Here is a 2875-nt window from a genome sequence, read left to right as displayed (position 1 = left end):
CTATGTTTTTAATTTCTTTAAAAAACTGAAGTTTTTTTAGACCGTTTTGTCCAGATTTGATCCAGTGCTATCTACTCAAAATAAGCATCAAGAGCTACTATCACCTCAAATGACGATGAGTTCTTAGATTTTCACCCAGTGTGAGTACATCCATACTTAGAGATGCAACAAGAGCTCTTTAATGAGATAATGAGTGTGTCACAAGCAACCATTAGTCAAAACAAAATTCTACTTAATTGGCCAAAAGGTAAACGAAAAGGGTCACCTGCACCCGGCCAAGGTATATAAAGGGCCCAGAATGGAACGAGGACATTCACACCCGAGAACACCCAGCTCCTCTCAACAGCCCAACCCACACCAGCCTCAGACACTACCATGACCGGCTCCTGCTGCGGCTCCACCTTCTCCTGCCTGAGCTATGGGGGAGGCTGCTGCCAGCCCTGCTGCTGCCGCGACCCCTGCTGCTGCCGCCCCGTGACCTGCCAGACCACCGTGTGCCGCCCCGTCACATGCGTGCCCCGCTGCACGCGCCCCATCTGCGAGCCCTGCCGCCGCCCGGTGTGCTGCGACCCCTGCTGCCTGCAGGAAGGCTGCTGCCGCCCCATCACCTGCTGCCCCACGTCGTGCACGGCTGTGGTGTGCAGGCCCTGCTGCTGGGCCACCACCTGCTGCCAGCCTGTGTCTGTGCAGTCCCCCTGCTGCCGGCCCCCCTGCGGCCAGCCGACCCCCTGCAGCACCACCTGCAGGACCTCCTCCTGCTGAGCAGTGCACTGACTGCCCGGAACACGTAACTCACCTTCTGAAAAAGTCACACTCCCATTTCTCTACCTTAACAAACCTCCTGCCCTGAGCCCACAAGACCCCACATCAACCAAGCTGGGAACCGAGAACCGGGCTCATCTATTAAGACCTGGGCCATTCTGAAGTCTTTGTAAAAGAAGCAATTTCCTTCTTCCTATCTAAGATTTCGTGGCATGTTTATTTTCTAATAAATATCTGTTCTTTGGCCTTGCAAAAAGCTTTGGTTTTATTTACTCATTCTAATATTTTGTATTAAATTAATTTTTTAATTAAAAAAACTGACACATAATTGTACATATTTATGGGGTGCAGTGTGATGTTTCCATACATGTATACATTTTGTAATAATCAAGTCAGGGTGTTTAGCATATTTGTCACCTCATACATTTATCATTTCTTCATGGTAAGATCATTTAAAATCTTCTCTGATAGCTATTTTGAAATATACGATAAGAAATTACGAACCATAGTCACCCTACTGTACATTAGAATACCAAATCTTATGCCTCCTATCTACCTGTAACTTTGTACCTGTAGACCAATCTCTGCCTATCCTCCCCTCCTCTCACCCTCCCCAGCCTCTGCTAGCCACTATTCTACTCTCTACTTCTATGAGATCAACTTCTTTAGATTTCACATAGGAGTGAGAGAATGTGCTATTTGTCTTTCCGTGCCTGGTTAATTTCACTTAACATAACGTCCTCCAGGTTCATCCATGTTGCTGCACATGATAGTATTTCATTCTTTTTCATGGCTGATAGTATTTCATTGTGTGTGTGTGTGTGTGTGTGTGAGTGTGTGTCACATTTTCTTTATCCATTCATCCATTGATGGACACTTAGATTGTTTTCACATGTTGGCTGTTGTGAATAGCGCTGCAATAAACATGGAAGTGCAGATATCTCCTCAACATACTGATTTCATTTCCTTTGGATATATACTCCATAGTGGGATTCCTGGATCATATGGTAGTTCTATTTTTAATTTTTAGGGGACCCTCCATACTGTTTTCCATAAAGGCTATACTACTTTACATTCCCTCCAACCTTGTATGAGTTCCCTTTTTCCACATCCACACCAGCATTTGTTATTTTTTTTGTATTTTTGATAATAGCCATTCTAATTGGGGTGATATGGTATCTCATTGCGGTTTTGATTTGCACTTCCTGATGATTAGTGATGCTGAGCACTTCTTCATATATGTGTTGGCAATTTGTATGTTTTCTTTTGTGAAATATCTATTCAGGTCTTTTACCTATTTTTAATTGGATTTATTATTATTATTCACTGTTGAGTTGTTCAAGTTCCTTATATATTCTGGATATTAACCCCTGGTCAGATGCATAGTTTGAAAATATTTTCTCCCAAATTTTTGCAATCTACTCATCTGACAAAGGGCTAATATCCAGAATCTACAATGAACTCAAACAAATTTACAACAAAAAACAAACAATGCCATCAAAAAGTGGGCAAAGGATATGAACAGACACTTCTCAAAAGAAGACCTTTATGCAGCCAACAAACACATGAAAAAAAGTGCTCATCATCACTGGCCATCAGAGAAATGCAAATCAAAACCACAATGAGATACCATCTCACACCAATTAGAATGGTGATCATTAAAAAGTCAGGAAACAACAGGTGCTGGAGAGGATGTGGAGAAATAGGAACACTTTTACACTGTTGGTGGGACTATAAGCTAATTCAACCATTGTGGAAGACAGTGTGGTGATTCCTCAGGGATCTAGAACCAGAAACACCACTTGATGCAGCCATCCCATTACTGGGTGTATACCCAAAGGATTATAAATCATGCTGCTATAAAGACACATGCACACATATGTTTATTGCAGCACTATTCACAACAGCAAAGACTTGGAACCAAGCCAAATGTCCAACAATGATAGACTCGATTAAGAAAATGTGGCACATATACACCATGGAATACTATGCAGCCATAAAAAATGATGAGTTCATGTCCTTTGTAGGGACATGGATGAAGCTGGAAACCATCATTCTCAGCAAACTATCACAAGGACAGAAAACCAAACACTGCATGTTCTCACTCATAGTG

General features: G+C 42.6%; 1 protein-coding gene across 1 annotated transcript; it reads left to right on the top strand.

The window, feature by feature from the left end:
- The first annotated feature begins 375 nt into the window (after positions 1-375).
- On the top strand, positions 376-762 carry LOC129470415 (keratin-associated protein 2-1). The gene has a single exon (XM_055258216.2). It carries the CDS (start codon positions 376-378, stop codon positions 760-762), a length of 387 nt encoding a protein of 128 aa, XP_055114191.1.
- The last annotated feature ends 2113 nt before the right edge of the window (positions 763-2875 follow it).

The sequence above is a fragment of the Symphalangus syndactylus genome, chromosome 20 (assembly GCF_028878055.3).
Source record: "Symphalangus syndactylus isolate Jambi chromosome 20, NHGRI_mSymSyn1-v2.1_pri, whole genome shotgun sequence".
Lineage (NCBI taxonomy): Eukaryota > Metazoa > Chordata > Mammalia > Primates > Hylobatidae > Symphalangus > Symphalangus syndactylus.
This window is presented reverse-complemented; position numbering and strand designations above follow the sequence as displayed.